The sequence below is a fragment of the Archocentrus centrarchus genome, chromosome 19 (assembly GCF_007364275.1).
Source record: "Archocentrus centrarchus isolate MPI-CPG fArcCen1 chromosome 19, fArcCen1, whole genome shotgun sequence".
NCBI lineage: Eukaryota > Metazoa > Chordata > Actinopteri > Cichliformes > Cichlidae > Archocentrus > Archocentrus centrarchus.
In genome coordinates this window covers 21855697-21876268 of record NC_044364.1, presented here as the reverse complement: position 1 = coordinate 21876268, position 20572 = coordinate 21855697, and the positions used below count along the sequence as shown (strand labels likewise).

General features: G+C 43.6%; 2 protein-coding genes across 2 annotated transcripts; one reads left to right on the top strand and one right to left on the bottom strand.

The window, feature by feature from the left end:
• Positions 1-658: 658 nt before the first annotated feature.
• On the top strand, positions 659-3008 carry LOC115797749 (leukocyte cell-derived chemotaxin-2-like). Its single transcript, XM_030754240.1, has 4 exons — positions 659-816; positions 1969-2080; positions 2165-2316; positions 2789-3008. The coding sequence occupies exons 1-4, from the start codon at positions 735-737 to the stop codon at positions 2953-2955; spliced, it is 513 nt and encodes a 170-aa protein (XP_030610100.1). The 5' UTR covers positions 659-734; the 3' UTR covers positions 2956-3008.
• Positions 3009-3891: 883 nt separating this feature from the next.
• LOC115797748 (monocarboxylate transporter 9-like) lies at positions 3892-12988 on the bottom strand. The gene is made up of 9 exons (XM_030754239.1): positions 12826-12988; positions 11068-11327; positions 10835-10978; positions 9649-9744; positions 7250-7592; positions 6920-6999; positions 6586-6808; positions 5793-5965; positions 3892-4770 (listed from the first exon to the last, which is right to left on the bottom strand). The coding sequence occupies exons 1-9, from the start codon at positions 12966-12968 to the stop codon at positions 4523-4525; spliced, it is 1710 nt and encodes a 569-aa protein (XP_030610099.1). The 5' UTR covers positions 12969-12988; the 3' UTR covers positions 3892-4522.
• Positions 12989-20572: the final 7584 nt, after the last annotated feature.

Below are 20572 nucleotides of genomic sequence, written 5' to 3'. Positions count from 1 at the left end.
CCCACACCCCCGGGGTCTGCTGCTGTCTCAGTCTCTAACACACAGTTCGGTCAGTAAACTCAGTCTGAGCTGTTTCTCCACATTTTTATCTTCACTTTCTTTCCTGCAGTTTATCAATCAGGTCACAGCTGAATAATTAGATTTTAAAAATCAAATTTAAAATTAGGATTCAGCTTCATTTGATGAAAATTCAAGTCGGGTAAATAATGACTGATTATAATAATGAATGATTATAAAAGGAATGATATATTTTGTGTCACACTTTTATTCTGTCTGTGATGCTGACAGAGTGGGCCAAGCTGATTAAAGTGACTCGCCGTGCTCCACACTGACACGTGTGATCCTCCATCCATCGGATTAAAATGGAGGCTCTGCTCTTTGTTTACCCGTTGCCATGGTGAATTCTGGTATCGGCGCTCCATTGATGAGGGCTTTACTCACGCACGCGCTAATTTAGGGTGAACATACTCTGATCAGCTTTTCTGGAACAGGAAACTCAGATTTCCCATCTCAGTGTATGTTTTTAAACTCAGTTTGTTGAACCTGCGTCCTAGAACAGTGCCCTCATAATCCAGGCTCAGGTTTGAGACAACCTGCACAGCCGAGTGATGCAACATCAACACAAACAGACTCTTGGGTTTCATCATCGGCGTTTTTTCCCCTGTGGCGAAATAATCAAAACTCCTGCATATGTTTGTTTTTGGTTGCCAACACGTTCCAGCTCCAGACTATAAATGCTGGGAGAGAAGCAGCAGAAACTCAGTGTGTGGATCACAGCTGAAGGTCTGAAGATGAGACGCCTCCTCGTTTTACTGGGTGAGGAAACTCTTTCAAGTTTTCAGCTCAACACTGATGCAGCTCTTGAAATGTTAAACCTGGTAGAGGTCAATGTTTCTATGATTTTATATATTCATATTATCTCTACAAACAATGATATTCGCTGTGAAGAGACGGCACATAATAAATTGACAATTTAATAGGAACAGGTAAGAGGTTCAGCAACAAACTATTAAATGGGACTTTAATAAGTTTTATCAGGTGAAAAGAGGGGGGTCGTTTTGATGATGGCGGTTGAATCCAGAGAGGGATTTGTCCAGGAGGGCGCGCAGGCTGGAGAGGAATGAGGTTTTCCGTGGTACGTGGAAAAGTAGCCCGTTCCGACGCTACGGGCAGTAATAAGACTGATCACCGAAACCTTTCACCAAACAAATAGTAGCAAATTGGTCCTTAAATACAAGAGAGATCACGGGTGTGCAGGGCCGCCGTGGGTCAGAGAGAGAGAGAGAGAGAGAGACGGATGGGAGGACGGACAGGGCCACAACAAGATTGAGAGTTATGACAAAACTTCCCTTTGTGGTCTATGGGGACCTTCTCACATGGGGCTCACCTTCCACATAGGGACGCATTAGATCCCCACAGCGTCACTGACTACATTTTAGGATTTCAATGTTTCTTAAAGATTGGGAAATTTTAGTTTTATATTTTTAAATGCAATTATTTAACAACCTGAGGGTTTTTTTTCCCCTCTTACTTTAACAGCAGATATGAAATCAAATGAACAAAATGCATTTCAGTCTTAACCATTTAAAGAATGTGGGAACAAATCCATCAGATTTTTCAGCTAGATGATATTAACTATGGACTGGGCTTGTTTACTTGAATGTATATTTAAGTGACATATTGATAAATTATTTAAATAACCCTTTAGTCAGTTGGAGGGAACAGGAGGTGATACGCTCTGCCATGCGTCTGTTTATCACAGTGCTTACACCTACTCAGCTGATTAGTTGATCTATTTCCTGCTTTAAAATAATGAGAAGAAAAGACAAACTGCTTACACTGTTGTCCTTAAAGGATGTTTAACTATTTAAAGACTATTTTCATTTTTATATTTAATTTATCACGATGGTTTATAATAAATCCTTAAGGTTGCATCCCATAAAATATCAAATCTCTGTGTGCCTCCAGCTCTATTGTGGGTGTGTGATGCCGTTAAGTTTGGTCAGCTCTGCAGTGGAAACCCGAGCAACAGCCGGAGGACGTCGGACGGTTGGGGACAGGGACACTACGGAGCCGGACGGTACACAGTGAACACATTTTTATTATAAGGCTTATTGGAGCGTGTGAAGCAGCTGTTCACAGCTGGATATCTGCTGGTTTTCAGGGGAGGCAGACTCCACGAAGGTCTGGACATCAAGTGCAGTGACGGCTCCACTGTCTTTGCTCCGTTTGATGTGACACTCAATGGGAAACTGACAGTTTACACTGACTCCAGTAAGGCAGCCATCAACGAGGGGATCAACCTGTCAGGAGAGGGTGAGTCCATCACTCACCGTATTCTTAATAGACTTGTAAAGTTTAGAGGTAAACTTATACTTCAGTTATATTATAGAGATGTGGTTACAGGAGCTAAGTATATACATATTTACATTTATATTTAGTGTTTACATGTTTTTGTAAGTATGTGAGGATGTTAATTTACGCACATTTCATTGCAGTTTAAATACTGTGTTGAATCTACTTCTGTGGTTTTCCCACATTTACCTAAGACTAGGAGTTTCTGGCTTCTGATTGGTTGTGCGAGTCACATGGGAAGTTGGAACAAGGAAGTTGTCATGTACGCAAGTGTGGCGAAGTAAACAAACAGGCTGCTGAGAAAATTATCAATCTCCATTGTGCTGTTTCTTTTAGTTGAGAGAGAATCAGTGGCATATCCCGAACCCTCACGTTACAGACTTATTGATCTCGATATAGATTTACTGATTGAGTGGTTGTCTTTGTCCTGCAGGTCTTTGTTTCAAACTGTTCTACGTCAGGCCAGACCGAACCTCAGGAAGGGTGATGAAGGGGCAGAGGATCGGCACCATGCTGCCAATGCAGAGGGTTTACCCAGGAATCACCTCACACGTCCATGTCCAGATGTGTGACAAGAGTGACCCCACAAGATACTTCTGATCTGTCCAGAACTCATTCTATTGCCTTCTGTAATAAAAAGGCTTTGTTCTGTATGTTGGTACTAAATACTTTCGTCTTCATCCATGAACCCACTTTGCTTCCCTTTATACATTCCCTAAAAAAGAAAAACAAAAGCACATTTTACGATTTATCTCTATCAGAATGAATGACCAGCTAAAATCCACACCGGGAAGGGAAGCTAGGGCATCCAAATCAGTCAGTCTCCAGGAAGATTAGGGTTAAATATCACACAATGCCAGGGAGTTCCACATACACGCACCACAACTTGAGGTCCAAACAAACAGCTGCCACAATGACCTTCACCTGCTCTTACAAAGGGGAAAACCCTGCCTACAAGGGGTGGCACATGGACCCTGGTTCCACCCCTCTCACAATCATTTCCAGAGCCCTACAAAATCACCTTCAGCAGCTACTGATGTGCACATTTCTGATCAAACTGTCAGAAATGTACTCCATGAGGTTGGCATGGGGGCCCAACTTCCTCTAGTGGGCCCTGTGCTCAACTGGTTTCACCAGAGAACATCAGAACTGTAGCCCTGCTCCTTCAGATGACATCACAGGCAGCAACAATTGCAACAGTGGCTCCAGACTCTCTCACATCTGTCATATGTCCATATTGTCAACCTGCTCTCATTTTATATTTCTTATGTTTTATAACTTTATCTGTCATTTGTTTTTACTGTTAGGCAGCACGTATGGCTGGCATGACAAGAAAGATCTTGAATCTTCTTAATGACTTTGTGTTCCTCTCATAATTCCCTCAATCCTCCAAAAATGTGAACAGTCTGTGTTTCTACTGAAAGCCCACAGAAGATCATTTTAGACTCTAAAGAAGCATCACTCAGTCTCCTCCGAGTATAAATAATGTTTTATTAAGAACCAAAAAGTTTAATCATTTTTTCAAGTTAACCTCCAACTTTCTTCTATAAACACACAACATGACCTTTTCTTCAAATATCAGATGAATTTAAAAAAACAAAAAACAAATATATCAAACAACAAGAAGTTTCAAATAAAAAGAAACAGCAGAAAACGTCAGAGGATCAACATAAAAATCCCCAACACTGTTTATGAAAATTATATGACCATGAATTAAAATAGTGTTCAGATGAAAAGCTATTGAAAATAAAACCAAAGCAGATTTTGGCCAAAAGAAAAGCGAACACTGATGACACTGTCAGTTTGACAGGCTGCACTCTCTGCTGTCGCTCCGAGTTCATCTCATCTTGGAGTGAAACTTTAAAACCTGAGAGTCTGAGCGGCGGCGCGATGACCTCACCGTCTCACAGTCACAGGAGTTTCTGTCAGACATGGTGAAGCTTATCCTGCTTTATTTCTGTCAGTGTTTAAATTGGATTTAAATTCAAGTCAAAGCACCAAAAAAGGATAAATGAACCCTGAGTGTTGTCTTCCAGGCAAGGAAGCGCTCAAATCCAAAAACCCCAGGCTGACGTTTGTGCATGAGAAAGTTTGTAAATAAAGTTTGATTTCAGAAAATCAAACCGTTGTGTAAACATCGACTGTGACCAGAACCGGAGCCCAGGCTTCAAACTTCATTCGGGGTCAGGATCCAGATTTGTTCGGTCTGTGCGGAGACAGGCGAGGCAGCATCTGTTACTGTGGTAACCTCACAGCTTAGGATCTCCGTGTCTGGGAGCTGCAGAGGAGGAAGAGGAGGAGTTTGTTTTCGTGGAAGAAGAGCAGCGAGGAAGAGGAGGATGCTGGTGGTGAACATGCAGCCTCCACTGATGAAGAAGGCGACATCATACGACTGACACAAGTCATAGAAAAAACCTGAGGAAGAAGAGACAAAACTTTATTTAAACATTGTCAAAGTAGCTCAAAAAATCCTGTAAATGAAGAAAGAAAAATAGCAGAAGAAAGTGGAATGAAGCCATGAAGAAACTTCTCCAAGGCTACCTTCATACTTTGTGAAGGTTCAGGAACTTTTAGGGTGGGATTTAATGGGCTTCTTGTTTCTGACTGGCTGAACACTTTATTTGTAAAACACCATTCTGGTCCCTCATAAAGTTCATGAATATTAGTTGTTTTGGTCTAAATGTAGTGATGAAGAGCTGGATTAATCTAAATGTGTGACAGTTTTTTTTAAGTAGCAGATAAAAGATTCTCTGCTACAGACTCTGGGTGCAGCCAATCAGAAGAAAGTGGGCATTCATGAAGGCTGTTTCAGACCACAGACAGTATAAAAGATGGACAGTTTCCAAGTCCCAAACATGAAGCCAATGCAGAAGTGCCTTAAACAAGAACTAAAGGAGAACATTCATGCCCACTGTTAAACAGAGGTGGGGGTTTTGACATAAACTATCAGCCTTGATCACCTTGACAAGTGTACCAACTCACACCATGGTAGGGTGGAGTAACTACTAACAAACATACTGTGACATGTTGAGACCATGTCATAGGTGACAACCTTATTAGAGGTTAAATACCTGGGACTGAACATGAGAGGTGACCTGATGACTGATAACCTACAAGTCTTAAACCTGCATACTGTTTAATGGCCACCAGGGGGCAGTAGCTGTGGTTGTAAAAAGTTCACGGGTACATTTTATTCATTCTACTGTCAGAGAGGAAGATTTTCCCATAAATCAAGATAACCAACAGGTGTTCAGATGGTTAAATCTGAACACCTGTTGGTTATTTTATTCCTGAGAGGAACACATCTATAATAACTAGTGATGCTCAGACTTTTCCTCTAGCTCCGTCTTCAGATCAGAGCTTTAATGTTTCTGAGAAACAGCTGCTACCTCACTGAAACACACTTGACCCTGCAGGAGATGTTCAGTCCTTCTTACCTACAACAGGAGAACCCAGCACGATGCCAATGCCCCCAAAGAACATGAGTATCCCATGAGCATCGGCGAGCTTCTCCAAGCCGACCACCTGACCTGTGACATACGGCGTCAGGGTCCAGTTCCCGGCCATGAAGCCCAAGCTTACAGACAGCACCTGGAGGCCCAGGTACGACCTGTAGGGGAACAGAGGGAATCATTTCTGTCCATCAACTCTCAGCAAACACTCAACATCTGCAGATAAACCAAAACACAGATTAGAGTAGTGTTTGCGACTTTTATGGCGTTTCAGCTGGGGAGCAGGTGAATAGTAGGAGGGCGTGTTAGGGGGAGGAGCTTAGAGCTTAGATCAGGTGTAGTTGGTCTCTATGCTATGAAAGCTGAGTGAACACAGCCCTCTAAAACAGACAAGTGTTAAACATCAGTCTGAGCTTCAGTTCTTTCTCAGCTGGTGTTTAAATTAAAGATATTATTTCTTCCAGGCTAAACAAGTTAAACAAATGAGTCTGTGTTAACTCAATAAGAAAGTTTGAATATGGATTTTATACTTGGGAGCGAAGGTTCCTTTTATAGGCAGGAAAAACCTGGACTTCCTTAGGATGCATAAACAGCTTGATATTTCATTTATATTCTGAACTGAACCCAGTGCCTGATCTCATCTCATGCTGATAAAAAGGAGCCAGTCCTGTTCTGGATACTGTCACTGTTTATCTAAATGACCAACCATTTTCAGGCAGCAATGGTTAAGTTACATAAACGTGTTTATGTTCTTCTGTCCCAGATAATTTTCTCTCACCTGGTCAGGGGAATTAGGATGACTCCAAGCCCGCTCACCGCCACTGTCAGGGCATACAGGACCACACTGTCTACCCGCGGCACGTCCGCCATGACGCCCAGGGTCAGTTTGCCCACACCGCTCCCAATGGACAGCAAGGACACCAGGGAGATGGGGGGGACATCCTCCGTCAGCCTGGCACTCTGAGCCAAGTCCTCCAAGAAGAGGGCAGGGGGGGAGCTGCCTGCAGGAGAACGAGGACACGCAGGTGAGCAGGTAAACCAATGATCGTCCTCTGATGAACCAAAAAAAAAAAAAAAAAAAAAAGTTTCATTAGGAAGAGAGGAAGGCTGACCAAAGCTGAAGAAGAAGAGAGAGACACACAGTGCCAGAAAAACTCGGTCCTGAAGGACAGATGACAGGGAGGACGAGGACCTGAGGACAGAAAGGACGGAGTCAGTGTGCAGCTGGTTTCATGAGAAAAATTAAAAATACATCAGAATGAGCACAAACTGTCTTTATATCGGCTTTTATCCACTTCAGCAGAAACAGTTCTAAGACAAATCATTTACAGTTTTTATTGATGACTTTCTTCACCTTCACATGGTTTCAGAAACATTTGAGCCCCCAAAAAAGATTAAAGTGAATCAAAAGGCTTATTTTGGAGTCTGCGTCCTGAACTCACCGCGTATGACGCTTCATCTTCATCTTCATCCTCTCGATGAAGACCGAGCAGCTCAATAAGCTGCACCTCCTGACCTGTGATTCTGTGGTTTCCATGATCATAACCTGATCTTTAGTCAAAAGCTTCTCATTGGTCAGCTCTTGCTCCTCCCGACGGTGCTGCTCTAAGATGGCGGCTCGCTGTTTGAGGTAGTATTTAGGTGGGGTCAGAGGTCGCATGGGGCCAGCACACGCTATGATGTTGAGGGCCAGTGCGCCAACGAGGAGGAGGCAGCCATCCAGCCCGAACAGATCCACAAACTCGCCCTGCAGCGTGGCATACAGGAAGCCACCAGCACTTGAACCTGAGGACAACAGAGAGGAACTAACCAATCAGAGTAGAGAGACATTTCTCTCATATATGCTGAACAAGCACACCAAACTTTATTTATAATCCTCACGATTATTTTAATGCTCTTCCCAGGAGATCAGAGATGAAGACTGGATTTTAACAACTGAACTACAGCTCAGCTTTAATCTGGAAGCTTCTGCAGCTAAGCCCACAGCCTAAGCGTCGTACGTTCAGTGAATGCATCACTGAATGTGCACCATTACCTTGTGGTTTTTAATAAACGGCACTCAGTTTAGAAATCGAATGGTAACAGATGTATGGAACAAACGTCAGCAAAGAACAACTTTTTCCTCTCGTATCACACCCCGACAGTCACCTGACTGGCACTTCACAGCTCCACTGGCTGGCTAGGAAAATTACTTTTTGGCCCTTCGAGAATGCAAAAAATACACACACCAGAAGTGGGACAGGTGCTGGGTCAAAAACATCCACTGCACCTCACAAACTGTAATGGCTTGAGCACACCTGCTCCTCCCTTTGGGACACTTGTGCAGATCTGTTGTCCATGAGGAACCCTTGGCTCGGTGAGAGGACACTTCATCCTGCTGGATGGAAGAGCAGATGTAACAGAGGAACAGCCTGCCATTGCAGATCTCAAACATGAAACTGAGATGCCAGCTTGTGGCCAAACGTCCTGTTTTAACCCTTTGGTGTGCCGTTTCCACTCTGTTATAGGATCCGTCGGTTGTGAAGTTACTCTCACCACCCTTTGAGCCCTTTGAGATGGTGAGAATTAATTTTCAAAGACAAGTGAGTATATTTTACAGATTATGTCCAATCACCCCTCATAGGTGAGTAAAACAGTAGAATTCAGAACAGCTGATCAGCTGCTTGGGAATCTCCTAAAACAGGGACAGATCATGTCGCTGGACCATTCCTCTGGAATCAGGTGTGTCAGATCAACAGGAGGACTTCGCCCCGCAGCCCAGATTCAGGAGGGCTGATGCAATTCAGGAGTGAGCTTTACTTTTCAAAGCAACTGCAGTGCTAGGAAATATTGTTGGGTTACTTAATCTGGTTCTCTGATAACTAGAGGGTTGAATTTCATAAAACCTGCCTAGAATGAGTACGGGGTACTGCACAGGAAAAAAGTAGCAGCCATATGACAACCAGAGACCGTGAAATGTCAATGAAATTTAGCAAATTTCCTCATCTTTGAAGTGAAAAACTACCAATGGGACTGATTGACACATGAGGTGGTGGTAAGTATGTTAGCAGGTTAGCTAGGCAACCAAAGCCTAGAGTGTCCATTCGTGACCAACCATCAGGTATGATGGGTTAGCCTTAAGGAAGGTCTGGTTGAGAATGATAATATGAGGAGACAGAGCCCTGAGCATGGCTTGAGAAGTCTCATGGCCACATGTGGTGTTGATGAAGCTTCCATAAAGGGCTTCTTTTATGAAACACTTCACTCTGTTATCAAAGAACTAAGATTATGTAAAGTTATCAACGTTCTGTAAGTGAAGCAGGGTTCACTTCAAAGATGAGGAAATTTGCTGAGTTCCTTTTATTAAAAACCACAAGGTAATGGTGGATATTCAGTGATGCGTTCTAGATCGTACGACGCTTAGGCTGTGGGCTCATCAGCATATACACGAATCAAAGGCTTTGAGTATTTTTCATGTTTCTGGCTACTTTTAACAGATGGAAGCAGTGAGTGAGTGATAGAACGGCCCAGTGTCAACTTTTTTCTACAACAGGTGGTGGGGGAGGTTTACACCAATGCAGCAACAGCCATGTAACCTGTTGAGAGCAAATGAAGCGTAATGTGTAATTGATTTAAAGACATAATATTCAGAACTGGCTAAAACACACCCAGAGAAGGAAAAATGCTTTATGGGTAATGTTTTATTCTTTCAGTTTTTAATTCTGTGTTTCAGACTGATGTCCTGGGTGTGGGGAACAAATATAAAACAACAAAGTGTGAGACTGATGCCTTTGGTGATCTGCATGGTGAATGTTTCAGTATCTGCAGGCAGGAAGGTGATGGGGTCATGTGACAAACCTACCTGTGGTCACTATCCCCAGAGCAAGACCCCTCCTCTTGTCAAAGTACAGACAGGTGATTGTGAGGGTGGCAGCGTACAGCAGACCGACACCGACACCTGAGCAAAACAAACACAGGATATAATGAATAAAGCCAACCAGGAGCCAGTTTGAACCTGGAGCTCAAAGTCAGTTTCAAAAGTAACAAGAGCAAAAAAGTATTCAACATCAATCAACATTTATATGCAGATACATGTACAGCCCGTGCTGCATACATGGCATAAACATAAAATGCACAAAAACTGTAAAACAAGACACAACAGAGAAGCTACAAGTAGAAACTTTTCACACAAAAAAAAATGACTTCAGACAATCTAATTTCTATTTCTGTTCAACAGCTGATCAATTAAGATTTTCTCCTCCTCTCTTTTGATCTCTAAATATCACAAACTCAAAGATATTCAGAGTAACACCATTAATGAAGAAAGAAAGAAAAACAGCAAATATTCATGTTTGAGACTGAACCAGCTACTTCAAATAATGAAGAAAATTACATTTAACTAAATGATCACAGTTGTTGTTCCCCAGTCAGTACAGATACTGAGTCAGAATATCTGACCAAACCCAAAGGAGGAAGATCAGCTGACTAACAGCTGATAAACAGCTGAGCTCACAGACAGCTTCCTCCACAGACACTACAGCCTCACAGCGAAGCGTTCAAATCACATCATGACCCAAAGAATGTGTGCTTGGGGGGGGGGGGGGGGGGGGGGGGGGGGGGGGGGGGGGGGTTCTGGGGTGTGTGTGCAGGCTCAGCTCACTGCATTTTATTACAGACATCATTTTATTAACTTACTTCACTGCATCTAAGTCACAGTTTTATTCTTTTTTAATATCTTTTCTGCACTGCATTTATTTATTCACTCATTAGATCAGTTCTGTTCAGTTTATGATGTACTTTATACACTCTACAAAATTTTATTCTCTTCATTTATTCCAGGTGCTTCTAAGAATACCGGTGTGTTCTTTCATGTCCTTGTGGGACATTTAAAATATTTCTATATGTTTAATCTTTTTTAAGTTGCCTATTACTGCACATTATTTGTTGTATCACATTTTGCTCTGTCATGCAATCAGCTTGTCTCTCATCACTTTGAACTGCACTGACCTGCTGTGTAAATAAAGTTTGTTCGACTGTCACAGTCTTACCAACCACAACGCCGTAGGAGAAGATGAGGAAGGAGACGTTGGGAGCGAAGGCGCTCAGCATCAGCCCCCCCGCCACCATGACGCTGCTGAAAATGGTGACAGGCCGGGCACCGAAATTCACCACACAGACACTGCAGATCGGACCTGGAGGAGCATGGAGAACATCTGTTAAGTGTCATGTCCTGTGTTGGTTCTTCTTCTTTTTGTTCCTTCTGAGGCTGTCACACACTCACCCACGATGAGTCCGACTCCAGTGACCACTGAGCCCACCCAGGCCGTCATGGCCTTCCCCTCCCCAAAGGTTACCAGCCACTCTGGGTATAGAATGCCCACAGACTGAGGGGAGCCATACCCCAGAAGCAGAGCCAGAAAACCAGACACCACGATCACCCAGCCCCACCCACCATCCAAGGCCAGGGGTCGGGCACCTGAAGGGCCACTACCCGGGGATGACATGATGGTCTGACCTGCAGGGACCAGGAAACAAGCTGAGCTGTGGAGGAGAAAAGAGAAAAAGGAAAGGAGGTGAGGGGGGAAGACTAAAGAAGATGAAGGGTGGTCAGGTTTGCTCACCATTGGTGGGTTGGTGGGGCTTCTAAGATGACCCCACTCACCTCTTCACTGCAGCCTTCTGCTCAATTTTATTAGCACCTCAGCATTTTGAGGAGCAGTGTGAATCAGTACTGTTCACCTGCTGTTAGGTGCTCATGTCACATCCATCCCCTCAATTTTAATTAACATCTAGTTTTCATACAGTCATACTCATCCTTAACACCTCATACAGGCTGGAGGTTCAGGGGCTGGGTTGGCTGCACCCTGGGGGGCATTTGTTTGAGGGGGATTGATGTGGATCAGTGTGTATCCTTGTATATTTATTTTTGTCTGTGTGTGTGTGTGTGTATGAGCAGCCTGTGTGTGTAGTAATGTGTATGTAGCCAGTATGAGTCTGAGTGTGTGTACAGCTGGGCCGGGACTTGCTGCAACTTGACCCCACAGGACACAGTTTTTGGAGGGTTTGCCACTCCCCACTGGTCATTGTTGCCCCTCCCTGGAGGCTCTGCAGGGTGCCAGGTGATTCTTGGGGCCGTGTTCTCATTGAGGGTTCTCAGCCTCATTACCAAGTACATTTCATGACAAACACAAAATACACAGACACTTATGCTCACTCACTCACTTACAGCCAAAGCAAGATTGTGTGCTTGTTTCTGTTTCAATTTTTCTTTTTTTAATGGAGATCATTCTAGTTTAAAATGAAAAATCTGAAACTATCAAATTTCCTGTCACACCACTAAATCAGAGAAAGGCTGCAGACCAGAAAGCAAAAAAGTTTTTATAGTTATGGATTAAATAATCTAATTGCTGAGACTTTGATTTTCAGGTAAATGAACTGTTGAACCCATCTCTGTAACTTTTCCTGATGCTTCTTTGGCTCTTTGTGCTAAAATGAGAAGCATGCTGCTGCAGCAGCAGAACTTCTTTGTTCCTGAGCACACTTCAGAGGCCTTTACATGGACCTCCATTGTCTCCTGCAGACTAATGATCCACCTCATATTTTTGTCCCCGGAGGCCCCACAGGAGGAGGATCTCCCGGACCGGATCTCACGTGCTCTAAAAGCGGTGTGGTTAGAGGTTTAGCTGGCACAGGTCTGTGGACCCCTTTAGGAAGCTGAGTTCGTATTTTTCGATGTAAGAGGCTGGAGAGCAGACAGTTTGAAAGATGAGCCGCTTCCTGCAGCTCTGTTTGTTTTGTCTCCAGGCTGCGGGATGGGGACGGGAGGGGGGAGTTTTATCCGCTCCTCTGATTAAGAAAAAACAAAACAAAAAACAAACAAAAAAGAAGAAGAAGGAAGTTTTTGTCTTGAAGTGATGAACGACTGAGTGAGTCCTCCTCAGGTGTAGGGGTGAGTTTGTGTGTGTGTGTCCTCTCCAGCCACGCATACATAAACCGAAAAGAATCACAGTAGACAGAGTAAAGTAAAGTCGGGACTTACCGGTGCCTCGCTCCCTCCTCCTCCTCCTCCTCAGACGGCCTCCATGTGCAGCCGGGTGTCGGTGTGCGCTCACGGCGGACTGCTCTCCATCCTCCGGCTCTGAAACAGACTGCAGGAAGCTGCAGCCGCCTTTTGTATCCCATAAACCGGTTTGAAGCTGTTGGTGCCGGTCGTGCGCTTCGGCTCTTCGCACACACTCGTGTGGATTCGTGTTCAAAAAGCTGCGTAACTGGATCAACCTGATGAGGGGCAACAATGTGTTAAATGCCCACCAGCACGGACGCACTGAAGAAGGGAAGGCAGCACAATTCATACACCAAGGATGGCAAAAGGAAGGCAAGGAGAAGCAGGTAAACAGTGAGAGCAGAGCGGAGGTGAACAAAACCGATCCTGAGACAAGAGGGCAAGGAACAGGAAGACAAACATGAAGCAGAGAAGAGGAAGAAAACTGTCTCTCTCTCTCTCACACACACACACACACCTGAGGAAGACTCACTCAGGTCTTCATCACTCAAAGACAAACTTTAGACTTTTTGTTGTTGTTGTTTTCTTAATCAGAGGACCGGATAAAACCCACCCCTGCAGCCTGGAGACAAAACAGCTGCAGGAAGCTCATCTCTCAAACTGTCTGCTCTCCAGCCTCAAACATCAAAAAACGTTACAATATTTCCTTAATTTCCTGATATTTGCAGGCGTGTAATGATGCTGCATTACTGTGTAGACCTGTATTACCCCCTTGGCTCCGTTTTCTAAATATGGACTATTTTAAACACATCAGTGGCCTGAAAAGCTGTTCAGAGTTCTGTCATTAGAATATGTTCATATTCACAACTAACGGACATTAAATACATAAATATTCTCCATTAAAAACTAGAAACAGTCCAAAGTGTCTCCCCGAATCCATGTTTCACAACAAAAGGTTTGAATTTTACAGAATTTTACGTTTTACTCAAATTTCTGCAAATTTATTCTTTTTAATGACCTTTATTGTCACGGCAGCTGTGTGGGAGGCAGAGCGTGGACTCAAAAGCAGGAGTTCATCTGCACAAAAACACTCCAAGAAGCAGAAGAGGAGCAAATCCAAAAAAACAAGAATCTCCAGGCAAACATGAACCACACAACAAGGGAAGAGGAGGGGAGACGAGGGGAGAGGAAACGGGTAGTGATGGACAGATGAAGCCTCATGAAGCTTTGAAGCTTTTTATCCAGTTGATTCAAAAAAGGTTCATTTCTCAAGGCTTCGTAGTGTGATGGTAACAGAGGCCTATCAATGTCAGAAACTTGTCAGTATAATTTCAGTCAGGGTTTAAACAAATACAATAGGACACGAGATGTTTGTTAAAACCATTACCGGGACAGTGATTGTGTTTATGAACACTGGGGTGATGGTGACTTTATTCATTTTTACTAAGATATATTGTTTTCCACTGTACTTGGACTCAGTTGGTTTCTCCTTTTTAAAATAACCTCCCTGGCTTTTGAGAAACTCCTTTCACAGGGTGCTGAGGAGGCAGGGCTGCACAGGTATCCCACAGCAGGCCTGTACAGGTGTGGATGTCTGCACCGCTGCCTGGATGATACCCACAGATGAGGTGTTGCTGTTTTACACCAGTTGCAAACATCTGCAATTAACCTTGGAATGAAAAACAAGACTTGTGAATATTATGGTAGTAACACATTTTATTATCTATAGGCATATTATGTGAACGACCTTAGTGGAGAGCCCAGCTCAAAGTGTTGCCATAAAGGGGAAAACCAGCTCCTTGTGTCACAGCAAACTATGAAACCCCAACGTGAACACTAACAAATGTTTGCGGGAATCCATTACATCCAACACTCGAACCACTACCTGAACCAGCGAGGCTTCAAACATCACCAGTGATGTCACTCACCCTTCATGAAGCAAGCCTCGATATGCGCTTCCTGGATTTCTCGACACACAGCCTCAGCACAGCAGTCCCATCACTAGAAACAGGCGAGAGCACAGCTGGAACAAATCTGAAACATCCTGCCCCTTAATCTCTGGGTGATGAGCTCCAGCGTACATTTCTGTGACTTAATGGGTTTTACAGCCAGCATTTAGTCTTTAAGAGCAGAAATATCACGTCTCAGAGGACAAGACAAGGGAAGTAGAACTAAATACGAAGCACGAGAAACAAAAGACTGTCAAAATAAAACAGGAAATGACTCACACTGAGACAAAAGCCTGATGAGGATTAAACCAGACACAGGGCTGCAGGAACAAATACAAGGAAACACAAGCAGACCTAAACCAAGAACAGAACCTTAGAATATAAATACTAAAGAATACTGCCGCATAATTAAAGGACAAATCAACAGTAAAGAAAAACTCTAAATGTCCCAAAAAAACTGGGCCCAAGACTCAGAGATCACTGCATTTAGATTAAATCCAGCACAGCAGTGTGCACACTGATTTACTTTGATGATGTTGTAAATAAACAGTTTGTTTCTATTTTTTACTACTTTCATTTATCATCCATACTTCCCTTCCTGTCATCAGAGGCCACTATTTTGTACTGTATGCTGGGTGGGTCTTTCCCACTGGTAGTAGCCTTACACATCGCGTCATATGCAGGACGGGACTTTCCCCGTCCATAGCAGGGGGACATCTATCATTCCAGCCCATGTACTGTGAGGGCCACTCTTCCAGTGCCAGGGGACTCATTTATTATCTCAATATTTTACTCTACTTTCCCCATGGCTAATTACTGGCCCTGTTCCTAGGGGCCTCTGTTGAGTCAGTGTTACTTTCATTTATCATTACATATACGGGAATATATCTACTCTTATTGTTCATCTATGTTATTTGTAGTGTCACTATTTTTACTTTTATTACTTATACTGAGACTATTTCATATTCTGTATGGCCTTCATATTGGTGCATGGAGTCATTATTCTCATGTTTTAGATACCATACGCCACTTTTATGTGTGCAAAGTAAGAGAAAGCCCCAGAGACACACACACACCAATGTATAAAGTGCTTTATGTTCTCTGGGTCACTGGGGTGAGGGTGAGACCTGTTATGATCCTGGGCTTGTGTTTGAAGCTTTGGGAAAGTTGCTAGAATGAGCACTGTTCGCCTTGACACTTGTAACCTGATGTTGTATTTCAGCAGTCTTATCCGACAGGTGTGCTCCTAAAATGGAGTTCCGTAGGCCCCCCACCCTCGCGCTCTTCTGGCTGGGAGGGGGAAGAGATAAGACTTGGCTAAGTGGAGTGGTACTAACGATGTTATCCTAGCAGATGTTTGAGTAGAAATGTTCATCATTTGTGACATCTGTCCGAACTGTCATAAACCAAAAGGTACCCCTGTGATGTGTGCGCCTTGAACACGTGACTTTAGAGTGGGCGTAGTTTAACCAAAACACAATTGGTTGGGGTTCAAGTTTCATGGGCTGAGACTTTATGTAAATTAGGAGGGGTCAAAGGCAAGTGGGCAGTTACCATGTTTAAGATATAAAATGTTTGTCTTACTTTACCTCTCTCTGTTTGCTCTTCTCTTTCCTGCCCTCTCTTTTTTCCTTTCCTGTTTCTGCATCTTTCTCTGTCTCTGTGTTTCCCTCTTCTCTTCTTTCTTCTTCTTCTCTTCTCTGTGTATGTATCTTAGTCTCAACTATGTTACTGTTTGTATCTTGGTTTTTGTGTGTGTTGTGTGTAACTAATATGTCTAATAAACAGCCTGCACCGGAACCTGCTAGTCCCAGTGAGTTTTTGGATATTTGGGGTTTAATTGGGTTTGAATCTTCGGCCAAAAGAACATGGAGACCCTAAGAAAATGTCACCAACATTTTCTGCAGCTCAGTTTTTATTATGATGTGTTTGTATTATTTTAATATCAGTGGTATGGTGGATCCTCTGGCTTCAAACTCTGTTAATAAAACCAGTAATAAAAGCTAATAATTACTGATTACTCAGTGATATAAAAGTGGCTCTTGATGATTTTAGGGAGTATTCCAGGTTTATTATCATTAAAGATGTGTGAACACTGGAGTGTGATGAATGTTGATTGAGAGGATGACGTGGATTAAAATGACTTTTCTCCTGTTTATAGGATGAACTTCATGGTCCACGCTGACACCTGTTCATAACCCTTGGTCCTCTGCTTGCTGGTGATTCGTGGTATGAATCCACTGATGATGGGTGTCTTCATTACTCACACATAAGTTTAATAAAGGGTGAACATACTCAGAGCAGAGTTAAAGCAGCAGTTGTGGCCTGTTCATTAAGTTTGCAGTACAGTGAGAAAGGTGACTGTGACGGACTACTGTCTGTGTTGGGTTGGTGCAGAGGAACTGTAATGTTCAACCTAAGGCAACAGACATCAGTTTATATTGAAGGTGATGATGCTGATTAGATTCACTCACTGCTGCCTTTTATTGCAGCTTTATAACATGCCGGGGTCAGAAATGAGCCATGCAGCTCGTGGAGCATCTGCTTAGTGCTTGCTGGCTAAATCCACAAAGAGCAGCAACACAGGTCAGCTGATCACAGCCTCATGAAATGACTTATTTCTCAAATGATTCCCTTCCCTAAGGTGCACCTGCCAAACCCCACTTTAACCCCTGCTCAGAATTTCCATCCAGAGTTAAACTCAAAGTTCAGGGTCAGACTGCAGCTGAACTTTACATCAGAAGGTTTCTGTCTGAGTGAAGTGTTATGGGAGTATTTTTGTGACAACCATCATCAGCTGCAAAAGTGCTTCAGCGCTTCCTGTGGTTTCCCCTGTAGCACAGCTGTCTGAGTTCAGCCGCAGAAAGCCTGACGAAAGCAGGAGGAACTCTGGATCATCTCTGCAGCAGGAGCAGAAAACATGTTGTTTCTACAGCATCAATGAAGCTGGATGTTTCATTGCTGCTTCTCTTTTACATGGATAAGAACTGATGTGGGGTGAAGCATATTTTTGTAGTCCATATTCAGGAAGTTGTAGTTTGACCACAGAAGGACCAATGCCAGCATCCAAAACCCTGTCTGTGTCAGAGCTCTGAGCATCTCGTTTCAGAAACACTCATTAAATTAGTTTCATAGCTTTCCTTCAGCTCCCTTGACTTTTGATTTCTGGGCTGTTGTATGTTTAATCTAGTTTGCCTGCCTCTGCCTGCATTTGGGCTTTCTGTGGGACAAACATTGCATCATGTTGGCTTCTCCTGTAAATTTCCACCCGGCCTAATTTCCCAATTCAGTGAATCATGTTATCGCTTTGAACCAGCTGCTGCTCTGGGAATTATTAACCTGCCCCAGAGGAGTGCACACCAGCTACCCCATCAGGGCCACACCTGCAGTCCAGGTACACTGGCACCACTCACTCATTCACTCACTCACTCACACACACACACACACACGCACATGCACACACACACACACGCACACACAGTTTCAGAGTTATACAGCAAAGCTAATTCATGCACTTATTACTTCTAGGCTGGACTATTGTAATTCATTATTATCAGGCTGTCCTAAAAGCTCCCTGAAAAGCCTTCAGCTGATCCAAAATGCTGCAGCTAGAGTACTGACAGGGACTAGAAAGAGAGAGCAGATTTCTCCCATATTGGCTTCTCTTCATTGGCTCTCTGTTAAATCTAGAATAGAATTTAAAATTATTCTCCTCACATACAAGGTCTTGAATAATCAGGCCCCATCTTATCCTAAAGACCTCATTGTTCCATATCACCCCAACAGAGCACTTTGCTCTCAGACTGCTGGCTTACTTGTGGTTCCTAGGATACTTAAGAGTAGAATGGGAGACAGAGCCTTCAGCTTTCAGGCGCCTCTTCTGTGGAACCAGCTCCCAGTTTGGATTCAGGAGACAGACACCCTCTCTATTTTTAAGATTAGGCTTAAAACTTTCCTTTTTTTGATAAAGATTATAGTTAGGGCTGGATCAGGTGATGCTGGCTTAGGCTGCTGGGGGGTTCCCATGATGGACTGAGTGTTTTGTTTCATTCACCTCTTTCTACTCTGTTTATACCCCACTCTACATTTAATCATGTTATTATTAATCTAGTGCTCCCATGCTATATGCCATGTGCTTCTTGCACTATTGCAGAGCTTTTTGTAACCTTATACTGTGTATGTGTATGTATGTATGTATGTATGAGATGATTTTTTTCTCACTCATCCTTATATGTTTTCACTATTGTTTCTGTCTTTTTAATGGCAGCACCTCCAGAAAGGGGCAGCATGGCCACAGTTCACCTATCTCCCCATGTTTGTTTGTTTGTTTGTCTTCTTGGATGGGTGTTCTGTTAACTGTAATTTCCCCATTGTGGGATCAATAAAGTATCATCATCATCATCATTTCTGGCTCTCTTCCACAGTGTGTCTTTTGTCCTGTTTCTCTCCCCTCACCACCAACCGGTCGCGGCAGATGGCTGCCCCTCCCTGAGCCTGGTTCTGCTGGAGGTTTCTTCCTGTTAAAAGGGAGTTTTTCCTTCCTACTGTCACCAAATGCTTGCTCATTGGGGGTCGTTTTGACTGTTGGGTTTTCTCTGTAATTATTGTAAGGTTGTCACGATCCTGGGCCAGTGGCCCTGCGTTTTGAGTTCTTTTAGTGATGTTCTGTTTTGTTGTATCTTCTGGTTGTGTTCTTAATTTTTCTTACAGTCTAGCTCCTCAGTTGTTGTAGTTTTGTATTGTTTTGGTTTTTTGTTAATTATAGGTTATTCTGATTTTCCTGGGTTCCCATCTTCCTGTGTCTTTATGCTCCTGTGTCTATACTCCTCTGTGTATCTGACTCCCCATGTTCTTGTGTGCTGGTGTTTGTGTCTCTGGTGTCCGTGTCTTCCCTGTTCAGTTGTTCCCTGTCTGGTGTCAGCTTAGGAGTTGTTGGATTCTGTTTAGTCATGTTTAAATTCCCTCTGTGTGCCAGTCTCCTTATGTGTCAAGTCTGTGTGTACCATGGTGGGTTACTTCCTGTTTTATTTTGACAGTTCCTTATCCTGTGCGCTTGTGTTTTGCTTTACCTCCCTGAGTCTCGTTAGTGTTATTCTGTTCACCTGTTACCCCAGCTGTTTCCACTCACCCTTCGTTTCCTCTGTGTATTTATTGTCTGAGTTTTCCCCTGGTCAGATGTCAGAGTCTTGTTGTCCTGTGGCTGTGTTTCCCTGTGTTCTCCAGACCGCCTTAGTTAGTTTCCAGTGTAGGTTTCTTTGTTTTGCTGCTCCAGTTTATTTTGCCATTCCCTTTTTCTGTTGCCATAATAAAGGCTCATTTTGGGTCACCTTTTAACACCATCTCCTGCGTCCTGCTTTTGGGTCCTCACCTCCTTTCCATGCCACATGGCCTGCACCCCTGAATCGTGACCGTAGACTCTGACCAGCATGGACCCAGCAGACATTATTTACAACACCTGAGAGGAGTTTTCCAACCGGATAGCTCAGCTCTGTAGACTATGGATATTATCCTTCTCTACAGAGGGTAAAGAGACTGTCCGGTCCCAGCTGAACCAGGTGGTGTCAGCAAATTCAGGGTATGTTGGCAGTCTCCCAGACTTTTTTTAAAGACTTTGTAAAAACAACACTGTCACAGCCTCTGGGAAGTTCCTCTTCACTACTCCCACCTCAACAACCACCTGCTCAGGCAACTCCTCCACCCGAGCCCTCAGTGATTAGGCTGGGTGGGCTCAGTTTTCTGCCCACCATAGACTCATCAGCTCCTCGCCAGCTCTCCCTTCTCCTAAGGAGGGGAAGCGCGGCTCCTGTCATCAATGGAGAGACGAGCTGCTACAA